This window comes from Gymnogyps californianus, chromosome 4, assembly GCF_018139145.2.
Source record: "Gymnogyps californianus isolate 813 chromosome 4, ASM1813914v2, whole genome shotgun sequence".
NCBI lineage: Eukaryota > Metazoa > Chordata > Aves > Accipitriformes > Cathartidae > Gymnogyps > Gymnogyps californianus.
Window position 1 is genome coordinate 35,577,634 of NC_059474.1, and position 24,028 is coordinate 35,601,661.

Below are 24,028 nucleotides of genomic sequence, written 5' to 3' on the forward strand. Positions count from 1 at the left end.
ACAAATGTCTGCTTACATAAGATCAAAGAGCAGGACTTTCCCTTTATGTGATTATATCATAACTGTACCACAGGTTTCATTCCTGCCATCATCTTCTTAAATAATTTGAATGTATTGGTTTTGCTTGCCTCTCTAAGAATACTGAAGAGGATCAAAACATGTCAGTGATGAAGAAAGGTATTCATATGGCCTTACATATCAGGTTAAGTTCTGACACTAGACACCGTGGCAGCAGTACAAATTCCTTTTAGAAATAAAAGAACCTAGAGGTCATGATAATCTTCTCAGACTGTGTAGCTTAGCAGACTTTCCTGATGCTGCTGTGGTTTGATAATATTCAAAAACAATACAATCCATATATCAGGAACTAGACAGAAAATATACCATAATCTGATTCTTCTGATGTCAGTAGATATCATCAATACTTTGATCATATTCTCCTTAAGGACTTGAACCTTCAAAGCTGCTGATGACTGGCCTGCTAATTATTTAATAAATATACAAATGAATTATTTAAAAGGACCATGTCCAGCTCAGTTTTCTTAAAACTACTCATTCCAATGAAAAAAATTTAAGCATGCAAAGCTCCGCTACTGTTAGCCTCAAACAGCCAAATAATTCTAGGTTCAAACTAGGTTGCAACAGCTGTTAGTTTTTCAAGCTTATTACTAAACAACTCAGCAGAACAAACATCTCTTGGATGTTTGGGGTTTTTTAATTTTTTTTTGATCTCAGAAGATATAAGGTAGACTGCACCTTCATCTGTTATGAGATTACAAGTAGAAGGAAAAATAAAGCTTTTTGCAGTTTGTTATCCATCTCAGCTAAACATTTAACTAGAATACATGTGCTGTGATTTCATAATTTCACAACTGATGCATATGCAATGCAGATTAACTATGTCTTTCTTGTGAAAGTTGACCTCTCAAAAGCCTCTGGACATAATGATCTCTCTCCCTCAATGTACTGGACACTCATCCTAGGCACAGGGCACTCTCCGTAGAGCTAAGAAGTTATCTGAGGCACCGAATGAGTTACTCAGGCAGAGCTGCCTCAGCTTTTGACTAAATACATTACATGATACCTCAGCCTGTCAGTGCCACGGCTTCACAACTCCTAACAGATGAAAGACAGACCACACTTTACCCACTTTTGTCTTGGTCCAGTTTGCAGAGGCTCACAGTACTTTTTCCACTTCAGATGTGACCATGAACCACAGCAGTTAATTGCAGGTTAGCTAGCCACTTTTATGAGAACAGAATCAAGTCCATAATCTTTAGTCACATCATAGTCCCTGTTCTGCCTGCAGCCTCTTTGATATTGACAAATTCAAACCCATACCAAGCAGCAATTTGAGATATACTGAACCAATAGTTTGTCAAAATAAAGTGTTAGTAGTCACAGTCACTCAGCCCATTTGAGAAACAGCTCTTTATAACAATACAACAATGTAGGATAAGTAGGACTGATTTGTGTAGACCAAAAGAAAAGGGTGAATGTGGAAAGCCATTGCCCACCCTTTTGTGAAATTGCCCTACACAAGGCCTATAGCATCTGCTAAGCCACTTAGGTCCTTCAAGAGCTTGTATTTTGGCTGCTAGCATAGGCTTTACCCTGTGTTAGTACATCTTTACACTGCTATAAGCAATGCTAATTGCACAAAGCCTCCACACACCTTCATTCGCTGATTAGCTATTCTCAGCACAGTGTTTTAAAGCCTGTCTTTAATATTTTCCAGATGCATCTTCTTTCTCTTATTTTGCCTTTGCTCAGTCTTAATCAGTAATCCAAAATTAAAATAGTTCATAACCTTTTACTGCTAGACAGGTGCACAGTATTTAAGTGTAGTTTTAAAAAAAAAAAAGAAATTATGCAAAGACTCTTGAGACCAGAGACGGGAGAGGAAAATACACAAGGCAATTGAGTTTCCATTAGTGCCAGCTGTGATCACTTATGACTGTTCTTGTTGTAAGCTAAAACCACTTCTCTCATCATCTAAACAAGTAAGTTGTCTTTATTTTGGTTTGTTTAGGTTTCTATGTGTTTGATTTTTTTTTTTTTTTAATTCATGTTTCCTGTCCTCAGAGAAAGCATGGCCTTTCTCCACAAGGAGTAAGGTCAAGTTAGGACTCAGTGAGGGGAAAAAGTGCCTCACGGGATATAGATGCAATAGTAAAGTTATCTTACTTTTCACCAAGTGTAGCTAAAATTCTGAAATTTTTACTAGTCATTACTAAGGCTAAAATTTTACTGAATTGAAGGTTCATTGTGGTTTTTGGTTGGGGTTTTTTTTTGGGGGGGGAGGCAGGTGTGGTATTTGTTGTTGGTTTGGTTTGGGGGTTTTTTTAAATAAGATTAAAGAATGGCCAAAAGCTCATCTAAATGTCCTGATTTAACCTTGTTTGTGTCATAGTCAAATACACATTAGTAGTTGGTTATATTTAAGTATTGCCTAGAGGATCCAGTCAGATAGAATTCTAGTTTAAGTACAATGCAAATATTTAATAAGAGATTGTGCCTATCCTAAGAAGTTGACAGTTAAAATAGATAAGATTTAGAAATGTGAGAGAGAATGTATAATTATCTCCATTTTACAGATGGAGAACTAAGGTATGCAGAGACTAAATGACTTGTCCTGGGCAACGGAGAGTGTCTTAGGCTAAATCAAGACCTGAGCTAAGGGGTTTTTTGTATCCCAATATGATGCTGTAATTAAAAAGCTGATCTTCCAGGTAATTTTTATCTTTATTTCCTTACAAAATAAGGTTTATGCAACTATGCATTACATCTCTCTCAGACATTACCTCCCTTACCTAATTTACCAATTTCAACTAAAATGGCACTTTCTATGAGTTTTAAGCAACACAGAAGCTAGAAAGACATCAGCAGAGGTAAAGGCACACAACTCGCTGTAATACACCTGGTTTTCCTACAGTTGTATGTGTAACTTCCAGTTAGCCACAACTCCAGTGCTTTTTACCTGTCTGGAGTGTCATGGGGCACAGAAGGAAGATGGGAACAGCTTACAGGAAAGTAAACCATATCTGTTGAAAACCAAGCTCTGTTAGTTTCACTGCTCATGTAACAGCTTGATTTTTCAATACTACCCCTGAATAGTGTCTACATTTAAATTCAAACAAAACCAAAGAAAATCTTAGGAAAATCTTCACAGCTATAGTGATAATTGAACATTGTCATCAATGTCCTGTGGACACTATGAGGCATCCATCCCTGGATGGAAGAATAAGTTAGAAAATAAGTCAGGAATCAATTTGGTTGACTCCGTCACAGGATAATGGAATACATCAGATACTTTCTTAGCATTTCTCCTAAGCCTATTCTCCATGATGAAAAAATAAATTTTCTGGTCAAAAATTAGGTGCTTTATGCACAGGTGAGTTGCTGAAAAAAAATCATAACTTTGACGGAGTTTTCTCTGAATTGTTACTGTATTGTTTTTACTCAAGGGTGCATCTGTGACTTCACAGGCAGTGACAAGGGACTTCTTATATACCTGTCAAGTGGGCCTCTACTTCTAAAAAAATTTCCATCTAATGCATCTCTCTCGCATCTGGATCCTCCGCCTGGGCGAAATGTTCTCTATTTATCCTGTCCCTTTGCTTCTGTTACTACTTTTTTAAAAATTCTAACTTTAGCATGGCTTTTCTTCTTATACTTAGACATTTCTAAGTGTATATCTGTACCTTGAACTAATTTTATTTCTCAATCCTTCCCATAAGAAGCCTGTTTATTTTCCTCAGTGACATAGGGCATAGCCAGAATCTACTGTGATACTGCATAATTCACATGCCAGTTGTGCATTATCTATATTGCATTTTGCCTGTTGTCATTCTTTCTTATAATGGCATCAAACCAAGATTCCTCCCCCCAAGAAACTAAGGCTATTTTAACTGAAAACATTAATTGAAAAGTAATTTTAATACTAATTTGTAGTAATTATAGGTAAAAACTGAAAACAATTACACATAACAGGATCCTAAATAAGCAAAAATTAGCAAAGCTTAATTTAAAAAAAGCAGAAGTGCTGCCACAGAAAATGGGCTTACTACAAGCTAACCAAATCAATCAAATTACAATTAATCAAATGCTGAGTCATGAAAAAGTATTAAGTTTGAGGAAGAATATCAAGTTTTGAACAAAACATAGGCATTCATTGCTCGATTTGGGTTTAATTGTTCCTAGAATTTCCATATTGCCATTCTTAATGACTTTAACTTTCCACTGTTGCTGTTTCCATCTCCTCGGCCAATGTAAGTGATAAAGATCTGTAACTTTCATGTTACATATGCAGGTAAGATCGTTTGTTTTCCACTATGGCACAACGTGCACACTGTGTAGCATGTAGTAGATTAACCATTCTTCTGAAGGCCTGTTTTTCTAAAGTCAGTGGCTTCTACAAGAACACAATCAACCTGGGACTGGAACTTTGGAATTCAGAAGAAAATCCAAATTTGCTGGTTTGCACATCACTTAATCTAAAAAAAAAAATTCTAAAGAAATCCACTAGCAATATAGAATGCAAAACAGTGCAAAACTTGACCCTTTGGACACTAAATACCTCAAGAAAACAATGATTTCTGCTTCACTCAGTCCAGTAAGCGTTCTCTTACGGTGCCTCCAGTTGTTTAACGGAGTGTATCAGAGATTAGAGAGAATGTCTTTCTGGATTTGTCACCTTCTTTTTTCTGGTTATAATAACTTCCAAAGATAATTATCTCTCTCTTGCTATAGATCTAGAAAGAAAAAGGTATCTTTCAAAATGTGAGAAAATATGAAGTGAAAACCTACAAAAATGGAATGGCATTACAAAGAAAATGAAGAAGATTGACTTAAAGTTAATCAAATTCCAACAGTTTTTATTTAAAGTATGTTAGAGCAAGCAAAGTGTAATGAGTCTGGTAAAGAGAGTACAGTAGTGCAAACTTCAGAATCTTAGTTTCAGAGCCCAAACTTATTATTCACATATCCTGAACACTTGACAGAGACAAAAGAAGTGGGTTGTAAAGTAAATTGCCCCAAGATTATGTGAGATTTTAATCTAAATGTTTCTTCTGTGTGATAATAGTATGCAACAAAGAAGCTGCATGAGTGGGATGCAACTGCTATATTTGAGAAAACCTCATATCTTGCTGAAACAAAAAAAAAGGTTTAATATGTGCTCTGAAAGCCAAAAATTATTAAGAAAATATCAGTTTAACAGTTAACAGTTAACAGTTTGTTTATGTGTATCCCCTGAATTTAAGTAATTCCTTAAGTTTATTTATAACTTTGACTTGAGGTTTTCCACAGAGGGTGAAGGAACTGTTCATGCATATTTTCAGGAGCTCTGAAACAATTTTATAGCTGTAAAAAGAATCATTCCACCATATCAGATTATTAAGTATTGTATCACAGGTTGAGTTACAAATATTATAAATTCTTACGTTAAATAAAACAGTTTAGAAGAATTTAGCCTGGAAGCCTTGTGTATATAAGTAATTATACTCATGTGAATAGTCTCTAGCATTTTCATGATTAGAGACTAACTGGGTGCTTTTTTTTTTTTAATAAACCAGTGAGAATAAATACACTTTATGGTAACTATCACAATTCTCACGGGGCAAAGATTTTCACATTACTTTTGACCCTTCCATTACCATGCATATTATCTTTGCAGGCAATTTTGATTTGCATATTGTCACTTTTTTTTGTTTTAGAATGCAAAACAGTTTCAGCGAAACCAGAAATATTTTTTCAAGGATTAATCATGGATTAATGATGTCAAATTTCTAAGCCAATACATTTAAATGGTATCCCCTTAGTGACTGTGCGTACTGCGAGTGGTGTTTATCGACTGATTAATCACCAGATTTATTTTTTTCTGTTTTACTGTCTTCTCATTTTTCTTCATCTTTTCTGTACACATGTTAGAGGTTGTTTGTTGGAAGAGAGGAGTAATTACCATGAAACAGTATCCTCTGAAGAAGTAGAGATCACAAATTAATAAATACTTCTGTCTTACCGTCCCAGGCTGAGGATTTAAGGATGGAAGTGAAACGAAAAACTGCAAGTGCAGAAATTACATTGCAGGGTGACACTGGTTCAAAACTGAAGAGAACTTCTGTGGCTAAGCGCGAGGACTGGGGCAAAGTTGGGCAAACAAACTGGATTTCTCAGCAAGAGCATGGGGATGCATGGAGGGAGATAACATAAATACTAAATAAAGCTGCAAGATGTGACCTGTTAGATAAGCACACACCCACACACATATCTTGCCATGAGGATGCATAAACCAGCAGTCCAATGAATACAATCAACCCCGAATAGGATGTGTCAGGAATCACAAGATGCAGTTCATGTTAACTGGAACAGGCTGGGCCAAGTGTGACAGAGTGATGTAGTGCTGACCACTGACTTCAGTAAGTTCTTATGGCCTCCCATCACCACTCCAGCTTTTTTCTGAACACACACAGGAAATGAGACAGTCTCTTCTTACATGTCCAGAATAATATTAACTACCTCAATGTAGCCATCATCACGCTGGGTATCCTGATTGGAAGTTTCAGAAAAGATGTCAAGCTCTTGCTGTGAAGGCAGAATTGCCCTCTCACGCATCATTGTCTCTGAAGTATACATTCAGGTACAATAGCAATAGAGACAGCATTTCTGTCCCCTGGGTGTATTGCATCTTTTCCACGTATAGGAAACATTTCTCAGAGCTGTTACGTGTCTCTTTGAAGAGCACTGTATTCGCTTGAAAAAGAAAAGTGGTTTTTGATTACTGAACAATACTAAATGTGTTGAATCCTTTCTAAAGAACCTCTGATGTGTTACTCGTTTAGTCATTTGAGGCAAACATCACATTTGTTGACTTTGAGATCCCTGAGAAGACTGAGAAACCTTTGCTGACCATGTGGTTTATTTTGTGGCTAGGTTTTATATTGACACATGACTTGTAACAACCTGAGGAGTTACCAATACTAATAAGGATGGAGTCTGGTGCATCATACTGAGGAGGGAATGAACAGGTTACAGCAGAAATTGTCACTAAATCCATTTTTTGTCTATTAGTGAAACAGAAAGAGTAGGAAATAAAAATAAATCAGATGAACTGTGAAATAAGCTGTTGAAGGCAGTAAGAAAAATTAATATAAAGAGAAGCTAAGCAAACATTCAGCAGTACATAATTGCCAGCTCAAACAAAATCACTTATTTGGCCTTTCTAGCCTCCATTTCTTCATACACATTCTTTCCTTAGAAACTGCTCACAGTGGCGTATCATCTGGATGATTTAGTGGAAGTTTTGTCATTTTCATAGATGAAGGGGGAAAGGTAAATCAATGTAATGAGCCTTATTCTCACCTACAAACTATATCTGAGCCTACTCTGGGTTTATTGGGGGCAGGGGGAGGGGGGTCAAATAGAAACAAACAAACAAAAAAAAACCCAAACCAAGAAGTTGTTATTTGTAGACTCAAGACTGAAAAGGTTTTTGGAAACACTGCAGACAGAGGAGACTGCTTAAAGATCTCTTCCTTGCTTTACTGATAATACTCTAAATGAAGAAAATGCCTCAGCCCATATTTGCTGAATAAACTTTAAAAGCAACTATGTTACTGATTCCTTTTTTGTGATGTTCTATATTATCAAAAACACTCAATACTTGGTACAGCCTCTGATGATTTCAAATCAGATTAAGTCTTAGTGTTTTTCCATCAATTCTAATTGCACATGTTTCCACATTTCTTAAAGGGCCCATTGGAAGTGCTCCATAGCATTACATCATGGAATTGTGTCATTAGTTTCAGCCAAGTTATATTCCACTGATTTCAGTAGAGTATTAACAGCCTAAAACTAGAATATTGACTACACACAACAATCATATGTTTTTCCATTGTAAGCATTTTAACCTCTTCCACTCCCCCACACTCAGCACCCTACCCTACCCCACCCCTGGCGCATTCTCATCTAGCTTCATGCCAAAGACTATCAATCTCAATTCTTCCCATTCATTTCAACCATTTCCATGTTAACTTTCTTTATGCATTCTTTGAGCTTGTACGTATTTTTCTGCCTTTCTACACTTGGTAAAAACCATACTGGCTGGATTTTAATACATGGAGCTTTACTGCAGTCAATTCTTTTTGTAGTCCCTTTCCAGTTCAGCGATTTCAATTCAAAACATGTCCCCTCTCTTCCCCATATTTAAACAAAAGGAAAGCCAAAGAAAACATTCACTCAGACTGGGAAAACAGTCATAGAAGAGAATACAAGGGAATATTGAAAGGTGTTAAAATTGCTGCTGAGAAGGAAAAAAATAAACACGCGGCAGCAGAATATTCAAAGGTGTATATAAAAAATATACAACCAGAAAGAGAATTTTCTATTTTAAACCATTTTGCATGCTCTGTTAAAGGAATATGTTATTTCCCTCATTGTCATAGGAAGTATGACTCCTGTATAGAAAAAACAAATTGAAGTATTAAGCGGACCGCCTGCATTTGGTCAGCACAGTGAGAACATTAGAGAAATGCGTGGACTGGAAGCAGTATGAACTTCAGAGTTTGCTAAATAACAAAGCACTGTAACAGCATATATAAACAGGCAATAGCCTTGCAAGAAAAGAATACCAGCTGACAATCTGAATGTGCAGGTACGTTCTGGCTTTTGGCAGAACTTTAATTTAATTGCAGGAGTATTTCAACTTCTACAGTTAATGCAAGTAAATGGTATATACCAGGCAGTGTTCTGGAACTGTGCCCAGAAGGCAGGGCAGCAGAGTGACACATTGTCACAACACTATAAAATGCTAGCACCATGGAAATCCCTATTGTTAACATTTTAAATGCAGACTTGGAGGAAGCAGAAGGTAGTTACAAATAATAGAACAGTTCTGGCCCCTCTGTGCACAAGTATGCAGTAATACAGAGTGCCTTGTCTAGCAGCTTTGCTTGTTACTCACTGGACTGCTAACATTTTGGGACAATCTACATCAATCAACTCTCAAAAGCAGTTGTTAGGGACCAATATCCTGAAGAATCACAGGACAAAGAAATGGACAGGGCAAGGGAACAGGTCATGTAGTAAGAGGTACAGTTTGAGGTAAGCAACCTCACTCTATACTTACACATAACAAGTTAGGCCCCTTAGTGTGATCTACCACTAGAAGCACTGATTTAATACAGCGTTGGAGCCACTGATGACAAAGCCGAGTATTAACTCACTCTCCTCAGCAACGCTGGTGTCATACTACAGACTTCAGTAGTCACTGGGCATGACGTTCCACGGTATGGTATGGAATACCCCTTTGGCTAGTTCGGGTCAGCTGCCCCGGCTATGCTCCCTCCCAGCTTCTTGTGCACCTGCTTGCTGGCAGAGCATGGGAAACTGAAAAGTCCTTGGCTTAAGATAAGCGCTACTTAGCAACAACTAAAACATCAGAGTGTTATCAACAGTATCCTCACACTAAATCCAAAACACAGCACTGTACCAGCTGCTAAGAAGAGAGTTAACTCTGTCCCAGCCAAAACCAGGACAAGAAAGTATCAGTTTCCAATAGGATTTATAGCCCTGAACCTTACCCACCCTCATTCCCCCAAGTTCAAAGTTAGCTCCCAATTAATCTTTAAAATCAAAATTAAGAGGTAGCATGCTTAAAACAGTCAGCTACAATATGCAACATTGCACATTCCTACCCTACAGATGAGCCAAGATTAATTCTCTTTTCTGCTTGCAAAGTTTCAAAAATAATTTTCTAATCATCCTGGAGAATGCTTTAACAATTAGATAATATACTATTCTACAGTGAGAAGCTACCATTGCCTCCTTTTCAGGCCATTTTATGTTGCAGGAGAAGAGAGTATGAATATAGAGAAGAGTCCTAGGACATAGTTCCATGTCTACAGAGCATTTCTCCCTGTCCTAGCCATGTGGCGAATGGCATCTCACCTTAGAAACCCTGAAGTCAGAAGCAGCCTGTGCTGCTCAAGAACTGTTATAACAGCGCTCTCTGAAAGCAAAAAGTGTGCACTAAGGCAGTGCTGAATGAAGAACTAAAGAGCTGGCACATTTCCCATCAATCTCTTACATTATCTGCCCAAAAATGGCACTCGTAGACAGGATGCAATTTATTTTAGGACTTACAACATGTAGGTAGAAGATGCCACAGACTGTAAGTGAGAAAAAAACACTGAAATAAAAGAATTCTCACACAGATGCAGCAGGGAATGAGAGCTGCAGATCACAAAATAAAACATGACGAAATTTCAGCACTCAGAATCATTCCTCTAAAAGACAGAGGGAACAACAGCCAAGTTCATTTGTAGTGCAGCATCACAACCAATGGTCTGATGTAATGAAGAGCAGGTATCTCCCACCACAGGTTGAGATGCAACATACTTATTGCCACACCAATTTTACTGTTGAGGAAGTGGAATTGTCCCTCATGTCTACCCATAGGCATATCAACGAGAGCTGTGTACTGAACAGCAACTGTCAAGGCAAGTTTGTGGGGCGAACTAAAGGAATGTGGTGGGTTGACCCTGGCTGGATGCCAGGTGCCCACCAAAGCTGCTCTATCACTCCCCCTCCTCAGCTGGACAGGGGAGAGAAAATAAAACAAAAGGCTCGTGGGTCAGGATAAGGACAGGGAGATCACACAGCAATTACCGTCACGGGCAAAACAGACTCGACTTGGGGAAAATTAATTTAATTTATTACCAATCAAATCAGAGTAGGCTAATGAGAAATAAAACCAATTCTTAGAACACCTTCCCCCCACTCCTCCCTTCTGCCTGGGCTCAACTTCACTCCCGATTTCTCTGCCTCCTCCCCCCCCAGCGGCACAGGGGGACAGGGAATGGGGGTTTGGGCCAGTTCATCACACGTTGTCTCTGCCGCTCCTTCCTCCTCAGGGGGAGGACTCCTCACACTCTTCCCCTGCTCCAGCGTGGGGTCCCTCCCACAGGAGACAGTCCTCCATGAACTTCTCCAACATGAGTCCTTCCCACGGGCTACAGTTCTTCATGAACTGCCCCAGCATGGGTCCCTTCCACAGGGTGCAGTCCTTCAGGAACAGACTGCTCCAGTGTGGGTCCCCCGCGGGGTCACAAGTCCTGCCAGCAAACCTGCTCCAGCATGGGCTCCTCTCTCCACGGGTCCACAGGTCCTGGCAGGAGCCTGCTCCAGTGCAGGCTTCCCACGGGGTCACAGCCTCCTTTGGGCATCCACCTGCTCTGGTGTGGGGTCCTCCATGGGCTGCAGGTGGATATCTGCTCCACCATGGACCTCCATGGGCTGCAGGGGGACAGCCTGCCTCATCATGGTCTTCACCATGGGCTGCAGGGGAATCTCTCTGCTCTGGCACCTGGAGCACCTCCTCCCCCCTCCTTCTTCACTGACCTTGGTGTCTGCAGAGTTGTTCCTCTCACATATTCTCACTCTTCTCTCCGGCTGAAGTTGCTGCCGCGTAGTAACTTTTTCCCCTTCTTAAATATGTTATCCCAGAGGCTCTACCACCATCACTGATGGGCTCGGCCTTGGCCAGCAGTGAGTCCGTCTTGGAGCCGGCTGACATTGGCTCTATCGGACATAGGGGAAGCTTCCAGCAGCTTCTCACAGAAGCCACCCCTGTAGCCCCGCTGCTACCAAAACCTTGCCATGCAAACCCAATACAAGGACTGTGTCAGCGTTTTGGGAGAGCAGCCCAAGAAGCTGGCAAATGTAATGGTGAAAGCGGCTCAAAGCATCACAGTGAAGAGGAGCTATGAGTTTCTTTTTTTCCTAGAGTGCCCAAGAACCATGAGCATCATAACTGTTCTTCAGGATAACGGGGGGAACTCTGAAGGTCTCAAAATAATAAGCTTTACTATAAAGAACAGCTCCAGACAGAATCTGCACCCACGTAATTTAATGATGAGCATTCAAATGAGCAGCTGCTCCTAGCCTCCACACTACTGCCTGCCACAGAAACACACTGCCACTTCGTTTACCTCATCCCTTTCTCCCTCAACTCTAAGACTGTTTCTACATTTCACTACTGAAATGCCTATTGGGATTGAGCAGAACAGAGTCTGCATTTACTTATTTCACGCAGCTCCTGGGCTTCTCTGCAGAAGAGAAAGGCACCAGAACATAAAGGGTATCAGAAGCTGCTGCTTCACTGCCACAGGCACCACAGCTTACCTACTTTCTTGTCCCCATACAGCCCTCCAAGGGCTTCCTCTGGGATTTGTGTCCAAGTCAGCCCTTTCCCAGGTATGCTATCTGTGTCATCAGCCTCCCCAGCTCTTCACTCTGATGGATGAAAAACATGCAGCACCCTGATGAAGACTTCTCCAGATGGAGACAAGTGTTACACCTTTTGCCCTCCCACTCCATTCTCTGCCAGGCACCCATACCAGCACACTCTCAGTACTTGGTCCTGTTACTGACCATCACATACTCCAGTTCCGCCCACCAGGCAGCCTCCATTCTCTTACTCAGAGAACCAGCTGAATTGCTAATTTCTTCTCATGCCTTCTGCATTTCGACCTATCTCTTCAGACGGATGGTGAGGATCCATTACCTCTCCCCACTCATCTGGTGTCCCTTGCAGGGTAGCAGTAAGAGCTTCTCCACAAGGGAAGGCAAGCCAGGAGCCAAGGAAAACCACAGCACAGTCCCACAAGATATGAGAGCAGCAGGCAAAGCCAGATGCTGACAACAGGCTCAATCAGCAGCCCTAGACAGGGCAAAGAGATGAGTCAGGCCCAGCACCCATTCAGAAAGCCCATGGTAGGATCAACAGGAGACACGACCAAAATCAAGACTACACCACCAGTCCAAGGTCAGCCACGAAACAAGGCCAGAGACAGGACTGGCAACAGGCACACCCCCAACATAACTCAAGCAAAGACAAATCAGGGCTCTTCTAAGACAGACCAGACAAGTTCTGTGTTTCTTCACGTAATAAAGTAAATTCACCAAAAGCTGATTCGGACCTCTGCTAACTTTGCTGATTACAGTGACGTCAATCCTGATTTAAACAACTATAATAGGGGGTGACTGGCCCTAGTGATTTGCTTGTTCTCATGCCTTGATCACTACCATGCCGCCTTCATGTAAAACATAATTTAACTTCACTTACTCTTTAAAAATGCATATGTAGAAAAAAAGAGTCAAAAATATGAGGAAAGAGAGACCAGCCCCAGAGGATGTAACAGACAGTACCAGACAAACTGCCTCTAAGACTGACCGACTTTGAATGCTGATCGGTGTGAACTAGCCTGACCTCATCCGAGCTGCTCCTCTGGAGTTTTCACAGCCTGCTTATTTGGGTGGCATCTTAAAGTCTCTAACTCTCCAAAATGTGAGTAAACACCTGTAAAACCTTAAAGAGCAGCATGTTTGCTAGGATGAGGTGTCTCTGTCAAGGAAAGAGAAGGACAGCCTGGAGGGAATGGGAAGGTAGTGCTGGCTGGAGCCTGACCACTGATGCTCAGTTCCCACCCTCCATGAAGCAAAGTCAGCACTGGGAGCCATAGCACAAGGCTTCTCAATGTGTCTTGGCCCTTGTTGGTGCTTGGGTCTCCCTTAGCTCTGACAGGGTTTTCTGACAGGACCTCTACAGTTCCTTTCTCAGGAAGCATTCCCTTTCCTAAGCATTGCTCTCACCAGCACAAGCAGCCTTTGTGTCCAGTGTACGCTCTTGTCACAAGACTAAAGTGGGACTGAGTGATGTCTCCATTCCCCTGTGTGTCTAAACCGCAAACGTGTGGCTGAACATCCCAGCAATGAGACAAATGACAGCAGTCCCCTCACGGACCAGATTTCTTTGGAGCAAAATGGAGCACAGACCTTTCTTTGAAGCAAAATCCTGGGCTGATCCTCATTGCCACTCTACCTTTTGGTTAAAAATACCTGACCTTGTGAAACTTCACAACTCTCTCCGGGCAGCCCCTCCCTGTCCAGTGAAAGAACCGATGGGTTCTACTGAGGACCAAGCAGTTCTGCCTGTCTCCACGTGTGCCTGCCCTTGATCTGACAACCCCTTGATACTGGCTCCCCCTAATTTTAATCTTCTTCCACAGCTTGATAACGTATTTGTAATGCACCTACAAGGACACACACGCTCGTTTTTCTCTCTCTGCAAGATCACCTCCGGCAAAGGGGGGCCGGGCCGGGCCGGCCACGGAACAGGGTGTGCTCACCACCACCCTCTGCCCAGGGGCTGCGGCGCCGCGGTGAGGGGGGGGCCTACTGCAACCCCCCTCCAGTGCGGGCTGCTGCTCTCCATCTCCAGTGATGGGCTTTGCTCTCCTCGGGGCAGCGGGCGGAGGGACCGCTCTGTAGTGCCGACGTATCTCCCCAGGTCTGCTGTTCGTCGGGGCGGGTGGGAAACACGCTACCGGAATACTGAGCATTTTCTAAGTCAATAAGTGATCAAATAAATCAGCGCTTCCCCTCCGGAAAAAAATGCTCTCACGCAGCAGCGGGAGGCTGAGCCGCTGTGCTCCGTGCTCCGCTGCCCGCGGTGCTGCAAGAAAACCCTGGGTGCATCGGGAGCTCGGGGTTTCCCCGACGCGCCCCGCCTTTACAGCCCAGCCCTGCCGAGCCGAGCCGTGCGGGCTGGGACCGCGGGGCCGGACGGGGCGGGGGCCGCCACCGCCCCCCTGCCTCTCCGCGCCTCTCGGCGGCTGCGCTGGAGGCGGCGGCTCCCGGCGGGTCCGAAGAGGGGGTTCAGTCCTGAGGGGGGAAAGGGCGGCCACCGGTAGCGCCTCGGGGTACGAGCAGTCGCGGCTGCTTTCGCCGAGGTCCCCCCGGCAAGGGCCGGACCCGGCCGCGCTGCCAACGGCCGCCGGTTTTCCTGTCACAACCCGCCGCCGTTACGTAACGTGGCCGGCGGAGCCACCGTTGGTCATAACGGTTTTTAACCGCTGATAACGATGGCTTTAATTATTCATCACCACGGTCTGCCGTCACAAGTATAATACTGTAACCTCCGGGCGGCTGAGCGCAGGTTGCGGTGCGTGACTCCGCGGCGGCGGCAGCAGCAGGGGCCTCTCCCGCCCCGCGCAGAGCCGCGCAGAGCCGCGCAGTGCCGCTGCCTGCGCCCCGCAGCGCCCCGCGGAGCCTGCGCCGCCCCATGAGGAGCCCCGCGCTCCCACTGCGGACTGCGCTCTCCCTCCCCCCACCGCCGCCGCCGAGGTTTCGGGTACCCCCAAGTCGCAGTACCCCAATAAGTGTTTCGGGTGGGATCGCGGTGCGCGGGGGTCGCCCGTGGCCGCCAGCGCCGCTCACAGCCCCGTGCTTAGCGGCGTACTGCGCGAATTGCCATCCGCGCCCGCAGCCTGTTACCCTCAATGGGAGAGTCATGCCTACGCCCAGTTTGCTCAGATATTTTAAACAGCTTCATAGCACGCAAGCGAGAAGATTCAGTGCCGTTATTACGGTCAGAAGAAAGTGCCTTTTTTTTTTTTTTTTTTTACCGGAACACCCACCGTACGAGGGGGTGAGGGGGTACCCCGTTCGCTCAACCGGTTCCTCCTCGCGGCTGGGCAATGGCTCCCTGTTCCCTGCGCGCTGCTTCTGGGAACGGCGGAGCCAGACCCCACCGCGCTCGTAGCTGCGGCGTGCGGCTCTCCCGCCGCGCTGCCGACGGCTTGGGGGAAGAGTGCGGGGGGGAGGGGGGGGGCTGCCGGGGTGGTGTGTCTCCCCGCCGCCGCCCCCGTGCAGCGGCGGCACGTGGTGCTCCGGCGACGCGGGTCCTCAGACGCCCCCCCCCCCCCGCCCGCAGCGAGCGCGGCTTGCGCGAGGAGCTTTTTATAGCAGCACCGACCCGCTCCCCGATGGGGGGTTTCTCGCCGCGCTCACGTTACTGTGCGAGTGCGATGTTAAATAAAGGCGGGGGAGGAGGGGAAGGGAGTTCAGCGCGCGCCCAATTAAGAGACGGCGTTAACCAGGAGAGCTAAAAATAGCCCCGGGCGCTGCGAACCACGTCGCCGCAGGCAGCAAAACCCATCGATCCCTCTCGCGCCCTCCGCCGCTGAATGGAGCGGCCGCCGGTGAATGAACGGGCGGCCGGGCGCATGAATGGGAAAGCGGGGCGCGGGCGTGAATGGGGCCGTCCGCGCCGGGCGGGCGCCGCGGGGGGGCGCTGTGGCGCTGCGCCGCCGCCGCCGCCGCCGCGCGGCAGCTGGAACCCCCGGCCGCGCACGTGCCGGCGCGGGGGCGGCTCGGTGTCACCTGGCGGCAGCGGTGGCGGCGGCGGCGGCGGGCGGGGCGGGAGGCGCGGGGGGAGGCTATAAAAGTGTCCCGCCGCGGCACATGCACACTTCGGGGAAACTTCCTAGCGGCTTCGGAGCGGCGGCGGCCGCCATGGGAGGAGCGCCCGCTCCCCCCAGCCCCGCTCCGCCCTAGGGCGGGCAGCCCCGCGGCGGAGGGCGGCGGCGGCCGGGACCCCCGCCCCGACCTAACCCCCGCGGGAGGCAGCGCTGGCGGGCGAGCCTGCTCCGCCGGCACCCGGCTCTGCCCTGGGAGGTAGCGGCGGCGGCGGCAGGATGAGAGTGAACGGGAGCGAGCTGAACAGCTCCGTCCTCCCGCGGGACCCGCCGGCCGAGGGCTCCCCGCGCCGCCCGCCATGGGTGACCTCCACCTTGGCCGCCGTCCTCATCTTCACCATCGTGGTGGACCTGCTGGGCAACCTCCTGGTCATCCTCTCCGTCTACCGCAACAAGAAGCTGAGGAACGCGGGTAAGGGGCGGCGGGGAGGCCCGGGAGGGACGCCCGGGGTGCAGGTGGGGGGGACGCCGCGGCTGCGGGGCGCAGCGCCGTGGCCTCTTCGTCTGCCGGTAAAACTTTGCCCGGGCGCGCAACTCCAGGGCTGGGCGCTCTTTGCCTTCATCCCCAGCTAGCGGTTACAGGCTGTGACAGATGCTGAGGGCTTCATCTTTCCTACCGAGTCGGTGATCCAGCGGGTAAGGGTATTTTTAGCGCCCGCCACCGAATCGTGGTGCTATTTTTAGCTCTCGACAGTTCCCACCTAGCAAAAAAAAAAGGCAAGTAAGCCTTATTTAAGAATGAAATTTAGACATGGTACTGAGGATGCTGCTGTGGCATACAGTCTGTGTCTGTGCGTGCTGGATGCTATTCTTCTGATTGATTTTCTTTGAGTTACAGAAATGTCTCCAGTAACAAATACTATGGTTGGAGCTTCAAATCGAGCAAATATTAAGTTATAGACATTGCAGGATTCAGAAAAAAAACCCCAAGATAGTCGTTTCATTTTCTTTGTTCACCTCTTACTATCTAGGTCTTTGGGGAATGGGAAACATCTGGCAGAAAACAGATTTACGCACGTTCTTAAAAAAATAAATCTGTAATTTTGACAGGATAGAATCTGTGATGGTCTATTGTGTAAATCCCTCTTAGTTCATGGATTATTGGTCAGACAGGCAGGAACTTCTTCAGATTCATTCTGCTTTATCATGGCAGACCAGCTGCTGCGCACGTGTACCAAATCTGTGCACTCAAAACCCTAAGCATCTTTCATTGAAAAAAATACAGGAGAGTGTAAAGAGAGCTGCCTTGTTAATGAAAGCAGAATTTCACTCCATGACAATTGAGATGCTGCTTCTATTTTTTTCACAACTGGCTGTCAGATTCTTTATTACAGCTCCACTAAGTTCATTAGCTAGTGGTTTAAAATTCATCTGAGGGGGAACTTGAGCCTGGGCTTTGCTATAAGCTAGCCTAATAAAGGTAGCTAATATTGGACTCCGGCAAACAGTGGCATGCTTAACTTTGTAAGGTTAAGTCAGGTAATTCAAATGGATTGTACGTTTCAGTTTTATTCAGCCATAGTGGAATGCCAACACACAGGATCAGAACCAAGACTAACAGATTTTATTTTTTTCTCCGTACGGTTGCTGCTGATGTAAATTCTAAAAGCTATATTCTCTTCTTACTTTCATTGGCAGAAATTTCATTCACTGGAGCTGGCAGGGTTACACACTGCAATACTACATATTTGAGAGGAGAATCAGACTCCAGAAGTCCAAGTCAGTGCTTGACTACCCTTGTTCCCTGGGAGATTTTCAGATGGAGGGAGAAAGGGTTGAGATAGGCATATTACTGGGGTTACTCCAGGGGAAAGGGTGATACTCTCCTCGCCCTTAATTACTAAATATATACTTCAGCACTTCTGTGGGGAGTTTGCAATACAGACATGTCTGGTAGTAAGTCTGAAATAAACGTGGTGCCTGTTTTCTGGAAACATAACTGAATCATTGGGCTCTCTGCGTGCACATATTCTCTACTGTAGATCTCACGTAATCCCTCATGAATCCTGACACGTGCCCACTTGCTCTTACTGCGTTTCTTGTTCTTGCCTTTTCTGTCATAGTGGCTGTTAACTTGCTAGTTTGCTGCAGTTCTTATCTCCTACAGCTAGGAGAATAGAGCATTCTTCTGAACATAAATTTAGACTGGAACATGAGCTAGATACTGGTTTACCCTCTGAAATTAAGGATTAATTTAAAAAAGTAGATACTTGGTACAAGATGGGAAATAGTTTATAGTCTGTTTTAGGAAAAAAATGAATAGTAACAAGTTTTTAAAGTATTTTTTTTCTTCAAAGTAAAGATTTTTTTAGTACATGGATAAAAGGAAACTATGGAAAGAACATAATTAACAAGCTTCAAAAAGGTGTGAAAAGTGTTTTTGACTAATCCTGCAAAAACCTATGCCTGGGCATAACTTTACCTATGTGAGCACCACTATTAAACTTGGCATTGAATTAAGGAGGAGTTACTCAGGTGAGTGAATTTATGACGAGGCATAAGTATTTAGAAAACTCTGGCCTAATATTTGTAAGTATGAAGAAGAAAGTTTCCAAAGTCTTCTTTACACTAATTCAGATTATTCAGGAAGAGATTACATTGAAAAGAATCTGATTTATACATACAACTAATTTGTAACTTGCTCGTTATAAAGACAGTTACAACTTTTTACAGAGCTGTAATAAGAAAGAAACTTCTGATTTTACAACAACCTATATTAATAAAGTCTTTTGCTGGCACACTTATTGAGGAAAAGGACACAGGATGAAAATTCGACCGGAAAAAGGTCAGGGAGGAACAGAAGATACCTCCTGAAGAAAATGTATCTCACTGAAGACTTTCTTCCTTCTTTTCAAGAGAGGACTAACAGAAATAAGGAGTATTTAACACTTTACCAAAAAGGTGGATTTGGTGGGGGAAAACCCTTGCATCTCTGTCCCACTCTCTATTGTATAAATATTTTTGGAAGATAACTACAAATTGAACCTGTGGACTTATGATTAAAAAGTGCATTGGGGAATAGTAGGAAGGCCTAGAAAAACCTTCTCAACAAGTGGTGTAACCGTCCTGACAGTCAGGAGGTTAGTAAAAGACACTGATCAAAGCAGAGAAGTCAGTATCTCAAAGAAGTTTGTCTCAGCAAGCGAGGAGTGTCTGATACTACAGACTCCTTCATAGTCACAAGCATGGCTTCAGTAGATGCTCTTCTAGACACAGAAGCTGATGATGCAACTGGTAGGATCCTCTTTTATTTAATGTACTTGACTTGTAAAAAGTTTCATAGTTCTGGTCTGTTGGGTTTTTTTTATGGTGGCTCTGTAATCTAACAGGCACCTGACACCAGTTCAGTCCTGATGGGAACAGCTGCCATTTAATGCTGGCCTACACAAAGACTGAATTTGGTTTAGGATGTCTGTGATCTTTTAACTTTGAAACAAAGTTCAGGGGAAACATTCAAGGCATAAGGATTTTAATGCCCATATCTTGATAGCACATTCATGCAGCTTGAACTTTAAACTGATGTGCTTCCTTTAATAATTAATTTTTAAAAGAATGAGAACAGCTTATTTTAAAAAGAAGTTTGGTGTAAATCTTCCTAATATGTCTCATTTTCCATCGCTAATATTCATAGATCAGAAATAAGGTCATTCAACAGTTCCATGCTGAAAAGATGAAATAATGAGCCTTAGAGAAGGTGGATTCAAGAACTACTAATACTTTTTGCAACAAGTGGAGTTTTTACTTGAAATTATCAACATTGGATTAGAGCATCTCAGAAAACTGAAGAGATCATTTAAAGTGATTTATGTAATATTACACACAAATTCAGTGATTGCTAGTATCCTTATGCCTTTGTTGTTACCCACACCAAGAAAAACAATGCATCAAGAACAAGATGAGGGAGCAGTTGTAAGTCTTTGACTATGGAGATTAGTTTACCGTTTGTTACATTAAAATGTCAATTAACATGCACCTGTCATTTTGGTGATGGGCGGATTTGGGTACTCAGTGATTGCAGGACTGGACCATTCTTAGCACTCAAGAAAGTTTTCTTCAATGACCTTATTACACCTCTTGCTCTTCTTTCTCTTCCTTTTGAAACTGTTCTCTTGGCCTGGTGGATTGCTTTTTCCTGGGCGCCTTATGTGCTGAGGTCCAAAGGTGCCCTGACTACCCCCCCCAACAGACCCCTGTGTTGGAAGGGAGCCTCCAGCAGGCAAGAAGAGAGCCCCAGTAGTCTCACCCTCACTCTTCTGTGCCTGTCCTGTCTGCTAACACCTGGCACAAGTTGGGATAACACAGGAACTGGTGCCAACCTGGTAACTAGCACCTACCACATCAGGGCAGAAAGCTGCATTCACCCCCTTTTCACCCATCTCTGTTCTGTGCTCGATGCATTTGGGTTTTTGTACTTTTTCCCGGTTTCCCATGTCCTTGGCCCAAATGTTTTGTTGCTAAAACTCTTGGTTTTGTTACCAGTGAAGAAGGCAGAGAGGAAGTGTGACATTGCTGAGGCCCCAGGGCCCTAGAGCAGCAAGATACAGTTAACTTCACTAGGACTGCACGCATGCTCAAACTTAAGTATGTGTGTTAACTACTTTTCTGAATGAGATGGCAATGAAAAGGGAAAAAACGATGTTCGTATGCTAAATCTGCCTCAGCTGCATTAGGTCCAAACAGTTCTGTAAAGACGGCTCTGTGAGTGCTCAAAAGAATAAAGAACTCAAGAGTGATCTCTGACCAAAAGCTGTAAGATCAGTGAAGTCACTTATGGAAGAACTAAGGAACACAGCTACTTAAGATTATTTTTTTAAAATCCAACATTTGTTAAATAGTACAGCCATTGCAAAATTGGGAGATGGGATCTATCAGTAAGAATTTTATTTTGGAGGTTTTCAAGCTGGCCCTGGGTTTTGGTTTGAGCAGTGTAAGAATCTAGTTGAAGAGTGTTCCTCTCTTAGTGCATTTTCTGGAATATAAATTTTAAGTATAAGAATGGAACTATCATTTGATAATCAGATTGGAGATCTCATCAGCCTTTTCAGAATATGATTGTTCTTGATGATGTTTTGGTTTTTAGTTTTAAAATGATAATGTTAAATGCTCTATTAAAGATTTTTTTATCTAATAAATGAAACTCCTATTGTGAATTCAGACTAATGGAATCATTGTTTTTGTCACAGGTGATCCTTGGACTTCTTTTTGTGCCCCGAAAGACAATGGGTAGCCCGACAAATATTTGACTCAAGGGAGATAACTTGTAGAAGATCAAGTTGTAGCACAAATTCAGGGTTCTGATGAAAACTGAGATGTTGATGGCAATGAACGTTGTTTCAGACATGAATAACTTCCAGTATTAAAAATGGTAAGCTGTTTGGGAGAAGGGAGAATGTCTAGTGGAGATGCTGAACTTTGCCAATTGTTGAACAGAACTGAGCATAAAAATACAGTTTGAATAAAGCTGTTCCTCAGACTGGTTTTGATTGAATATTTTACTGAGTCAAAGGTTGACTTCAGAAACCTGTTTAAATGGCACTGTGCTGTCAGTGACCAAAGGCAGAGATGAGTATTTCAAATAATTAATACTCTATTCTTACTAATATGTCTGTCAAACTCAGCTATTTATTCTTTCTGCAAGATTATGCATTCTGAAGTTTTTAGAGGCACTGCTTTTTCTAGTTTGCTGCTGCCAGCAGACAACGATACTGATACACTATACTATTTGCTGTCTCTTAGGGTTTTTTTTTTTGAGGGGTTCTCCTTTTTCTCATTAAGGTTTTTTTCATCTTTAGTCTTTTCATTAGCAATTTCAGATCTGCTTCTACTCTTATCTCTTTTCTATTTCTTTTTACACTATCCACTTTTCTGTCTTGTTATAACATAGATACTGCATGTCTTTCTAGCATAAGACATCATCAGCAAGTCTAGTTTAGTGACAGAAAATGCTACCAACAATAGGCATCCAGTGCTGATATGACCATGTCCATTCTGTTTGTACAATGAGGCTTGCTTTCCTAGGGCAATAAAAATGTTGCAGGGTCAGTTCAATGCTATGCATCACAGTCTAATTTTGCAACCTCAATAAGAACCTCGTCACCCTTGCTGTTGGCAGTTTTTCTTCTATTCACATCTGCAAGCTGCCTCAAATTCCACATTTTCCACTCCTGAGAAACAATTACCAACCTCTTTTTCAGGAGGACAAGTGTTACTAAGAATTCTTCAGGATAACAGAACACAATTTGTTAACATTTTAATGTTTGCTTACTTAATGAACAAATAAACATGTATTTAGCATGTGTAGTTAAGTAATGCTTGGGACTATAATACAAATGCTGCTACTATAGAAGTGTTCTTTCAAAATCTAGCCCTCCTGAAGTCACAAAGATGGGCAGTGTTACAGTTCAGTGGGATAATCAATGTTGCTACCTTACATGACAGAATAAAGGTCTGATTATCGTCTTAGTTTTAAGAATGGATAAAATATACAAAAAAACTTTACCAATACCCTTAAATTAAGAAGTTTGCAGCATGCTCATCATCTGAATCTTTTCAAGTAGATCAGAAACTAAGGTATAATCAGTAAGTCTATTTACAGCTTTTAGATAGTGGCTTCTGTAGCTTCTAAATAGTTCTGTGGTAATAACTGACCAGTAAGTGTATGAAGTTTCATGTCCTATAGTTCTTTTTTTAATGAAGTTCGTTATCCATAAAGAGAAGGCAAACTTATACCCCTTCCTTGAAGAAACACCTTGTACCAGAAGTAAAAGATTTTCAGGTCATTCTTCTCATTTTATAAATGATCTAATATAGTACTGGGTCATATAGTTAGATATGTTTTTTGAAGAATAGTTATTACCTTACTGATGATCATAAACATGCAGCTCTTGATTATCTCAGAGTCCTATACTTGAGTTAGGGACTTGAATTATGTGGTCTGGGTTTTGGGGAGGGGTGCGTGTTGGGTTTTCTTGATTGTGGAGGACTCCTCATCTTTTCTATTGCTAGAGTTCCAAGAAAGTCCTTCAATGCTTCATTCAGACTCTCTAATCTCCCCTAACTCCTAAGGTCCCCTGCTGTCTAAAACAAAAGAGAGAATAGAAGCAGCTGATTTCAAACCCTGCTGTGTGTGACCAAGCACTGGAATTCTGTATTCAAATACATACTAAGCAGCTGGAAAGGTTTATGGATGGTTTCAGGTTAATTATATTTTATTTTTCTGTCCACGCCTTTAAACAGACTATTTAGCTACCTTTGTTGTGCAAGTTGGGTAGGATATGTGATTTTTCCATTTAGGCCTACAGAAACCCCATTCTACATAATGTGTACATGTGATGCTGAAATATAAGGTCTATTTATATCGTATCACCTTGACTTTCCTTTTGGGGTGCAGATGCAAGATTAGCAAAACTAATTGGTCTTCAGGGGGAGGTTACCAAGCAGAGGTACTCTGCCCCTGTGCTGACAGAGGTCAGCTCCTCTCTTGGTGCTTGGTATTGTGTGAGGTCAATCAGGAACATTGCTTTTGTTGGCCATTTCAGCTGCACCCGAGTATTAGCCTAGTGTGGTTATAGTGCAACTGTCAGTACTACATTATTTACCCAGACAAGATGGCTGACTCTCTAGCTATTGGCCACAGTGATGAATGGGCATTAGTACAAGGATCAGCCTTGAAAATTGGTATCCAGTCACACCATAGAGAAGTTTCAGCA

At 43.5% G+C, this 24,028-nt stretch overlaps 1 protein-coding gene across 2 annotated transcripts in view; it reads left to right on the forward strand.

The window, feature by feature from the left end:
- Window positions 1-16,412: 16,412 nt before the first annotated feature.
- The window catches only part of MTNR1A (melatonin receptor 1A), a 57,605-nt gene continuing 49,989 nt past the window's right edge, over window positions 16,413-24,028 (forward strand). Inside the window, exons 1-2 of one of the 2 annotated variants that reach the window (XR_007766388.1) lie at window positions 16,667-16,731; window positions 21,503-21,684. Coding sequence is in view for 1 of the 2 variants with exons in the window: in XM_050896021.1 (XP_050751978.1) it covers window positions 16,539-16,731 (193 nt within the window). In the remaining variant the exon portion in view is untranslated. Of the gene's footprint in view, window positions 16,732-21,502; window positions 21,685-24,028 lie in introns of both variants that reach the window. The other variant, XM_050896021.1, reaches the window with a different exon arrangement.